The following is a 3,449-nucleotide window of genomic DNA, read 5'->3' as shown; positions in this document are numbered from 1 at the left end:
CAAAGTGTACCAATAACCTTATCATCCAGGGATCTAGCCCAGATCAACAACAAAACTAATAATGCTGTGATTTCGTATACTGAAACCAAACAGTGACGAAAAAAAAGGGGGGAAAAACACCAGAGATTGGGTCAATGAAAATTATACTCAAGTTTATGCTTCAGAATTCTTATTCTATAGTAGATAAGTGATGCTATAGAATTATTGTCCGGAAACCAAACAGTAACTCAAAGACTCCAGTTCTTCTCTGCATGATCTAAAACTCTCAGCACCACAGAGCAAATCTCCGCTTTACACATAGAAGATGTGAGTCAGTCATATAAACAACAAAAATCTACATGAAATGATCTTAGATGAAGATGATGATCTGAAACATTTTTCTAAAGGAATGTATTCTTTGATATATAATGAATAGAGCTTAGAAGTTTTGAGTTCCACAGGGGTGAGACAGAATACTGCCAGAAAAAGAGTAAAGGACATATGCATATGTACATATCTTAGCAATTCTGCATATCTATACTCCAAGAAAGAGATGCACAAGGGTGGGCGTAAGACCATTCCAATCAGAAAGTCCTCTTGTGTGAGTCTTGCGAGATTTATCTTAAATTGAATCACACTGTATTCGCTGTATCAGCAAGACAACGAAGTATGCATCCTAGACCAGCTCTCTGAGTCAGCTTTTCATGTATTCTGAGGCACTGTTCACATGTTGGACGATCTCCAGTTGACAAACCTCTGTATAAGTACCTAAAATAAAAAGGAAGAACAAATTTTTGAGTTACTTCCTACCACGGAGCCCAAGACAACAAGAACCTAGTTCAAAGGACTGAAGTTTTTATTTTTTTCCTTTGCACAAGTCAATTAGTGACTTAATTCCCTTGTGCTTTATTAGACTACAAAATGATAATTGAAGGTAAAGAACCTAATATGTCATCTATCAAATGTCCTGTCTTATGTGATATATGTGAAATGGGGTTTAAGAATTTAGAGACTTCCATTTCCTAGCTTTTCAAAATCACTTGTTCTCAACAAAACATCCAGTAACAGGGAATACCCAATACCAAAGAAGAAATTGAGGAATTTGCAAACACAACTTTCTAAGAAAAAACCTTGCAAAGCCTGTAAATTATATGCAACATTAGATTACAACCTTTGTGTTGAATCATACGACCCAACCCATAACCCACCCCATACAAGTCTATACCGGTAGGCCCAGGGTTGACAAGCAAGTCAATGGGTTGTTCTATGGTCAAGTTGCAGCAATTGAAACACATGGAACAGCAAAAGCAGGAAAGAAGGGGGGCTTGAGGAACAAAGAGCAAGATGACAAAACTCATTAAGAAGAACTTGAGGAAAGCAAGCAACAAGTCTCTACAATGTCTAATTATGGTTTTGCTATTTTGGCTAATTAATCACATGAATCTATCCTTAGTTGTCTTGAGTATAAGTATGTAGTAAACTTAGCACTAAAAATCATCCAGAAATTAAGTGTCTTGTAATTGAGAGTTGTAGCCTCAAGCTACACTGTGAGATTAATGGCCTCAAGCCATTACTATCCTACTTACATTAATCAATGAAATACTCAAGCTTTTCCCTTAACTAAATCCACAATTCTCTTCAAATTAACTGTTACAATCGCTAGTCCATAACAACCTTGCTGGTATGCAATCATATATTAAGGCCTCCTTTTCCTCCTCATTAGAACCTAATCATTAATAATTGCAGGTACTAAACTGTTTTCCAAGAGTAAACTATAACAAAACCATGCTTTAAATCCACTGTTATCCTCTGGCATCAAATTTCAATTAAGACAATACCAACATACATAGAGCTATAAAAGACTCATGGATCTAATTATGAACAAGGTTCAGAAAAGAGGAGTGCATTTCAGCATGCTTCTGTTACAAATTTCCTAATTGACATAGAGGAAGAAATGAGATCCCAAACACATCACAAATTTCTATAACAAGGTATATCAATGAATCACCTCCCAAAAAAATAATAAAAGTTATAGAACCACAAAATCACCTTGCAATCATAAACACATCTATGATGTACTCGGGTAATATGTCAAGCAACTGTCTACCCATTGCAAAATATTTTACAACAAATTGATCAAGTTCATCTAGCAAGCGAAAAGAAAACTACTTTACAAAACTCTTCTAGTGCATATCCATTAGACAACATCCAAATCTGCCATTGGTTTCAATATAACTTTGAAAGCCCTTCCATGTACGAAACGGGGACATGAGATTACCAAAATCACCTTCCAATCATCCCAGATATGCACATTGAGTTCCTCCAACTAAACCTAAAAGTTCAATTGCACAAAATATCTAATTTGTTCAAGAACAACCCATTTAAGTGCTTTCAAAACCAGCATTTTGGAATAAATCCGCAAAAAAATCCATCTTTTAACCAACAACTCTAAATGCATAAATTCACCTAATCAAAGAACTGATAGAAACCAACAAATTATGCAAAAAAAATTGAAACCCAAGATCAAAATGAAAGTTACATACTTCATGAGAATGTCATAATACTCAGAATCTAAAGAAGCCAGCATCCCATCAACATCTTTAATCGCCATTATCGCCCGATGAACCGCTATCCAATTCGCCGACTGTATATTAATAGCAAAACATCACAATCAAATCAAAATTCGAATCCAAAATCACAAACCCTAGAAATTTCAACAACAATCAAATTATGAAATCAAAAGCAAAATGTGATAGCTAACCTTGCAGCGATCATCTTTAGTAATGGCAGATGAACCTTCAAGCGCAGTTTTAAGAGCTTCAACTGGTTTATACCTTATTTATTGTAATCAATTTTTAAAACCCAGAATTAGAAATGAAATTGATCAAAAACAGATTGAAATGTTGAAAAAAAAAAAAGAAATTGAGAGAGAATTGGTATACTGTTTGAGCAAGCTTTCGATCTTGCGAGATTTGTGCTCGATTCGAGTGATGATTGCTTCTGCATTTTCAGCTTCGATGAAATCTTCGTGGCCTGCCATTATTTTTCCCTCTCTTTTTCTACCTCCAAAAGTAGGACTTAACACAGTTTTAAACACTGCACTTCCACGCTTTCAGTTTCTTAATAACTTACAAGTGTTCACAAGTGTAGAAGACCACAATACTGTAATCGTGGTCGTTTGGTTAAACATCAAAAGTACGGATTTGAGAATATTGGAATAGTATATATGTAAAATTCTCAATTAAATTGTTCTAGTACTATAATAAGTCATTTGAATCCTACTTTATAATTTTGTTTTTAATTTAATAATAAAAAATGTCACCTAATTAATAAATTTTGACGATTAGAGAGATTATTTAGCCATCATTTCCCTATATACATAACATATATTGAGATCTAATCAAGGAATCGAAATTGATTTCAAGAGAATTTGAGAGAGAAGCTCTCCACTTGAGTTATCTCTCACTCTC

At 34.5% G+C, this 3,449-nt stretch overlaps 1 protein-coding gene across 1 annotated transcript; it reads right to left on the bottom strand.

The window, feature by feature from the left end:
* Nucleotides 1-375: 375 nt before the first annotated feature.
* Nucleotides 376-3,192, bottom strand: LOC110720521 (actin-related protein 2/3 complex subunit 5A-like). The gene is made up of 4 exons (XM_021899560.1): nucleotides 2,922-3,192; nucleotides 2,741-2,813; nucleotides 2,523-2,623; nucleotides 376-747 (listed from the first exon to the last, which is right to left on the bottom strand). The coding sequence occupies exons 1-4, from the start codon at nucleotides 3,017-3,019 to the stop codon at nucleotides 612-614; spliced, it is 408 nt and encodes a 135-aa protein (XP_021755252.1). The 5' UTR covers nucleotides 3,020-3,192; the 3' UTR covers nucleotides 376-611.
* Between the last annotated feature and the right edge of the window lie 257 nt (nucleotides 3,193-3,449).

The sequence above is a fragment of the Chenopodium quinoa genome, unplaced genomic scaffold (genome assembly GCF_001683475.1).
Source record: "Chenopodium quinoa cultivar QQ74 unplaced genomic scaffold, ASM168347v1, whole genome shotgun sequence".
Lineage (NCBI taxonomy): Eukaryota > Viridiplantae > Streptophyta > Magnoliopsida > Caryophyllales > Amaranthaceae > Chenopodium > Chenopodium quinoa.
Note: the sequence above shows the minus strand (reverse complement) of the source record. Positions and strands in the feature narration are given on the sequence as shown.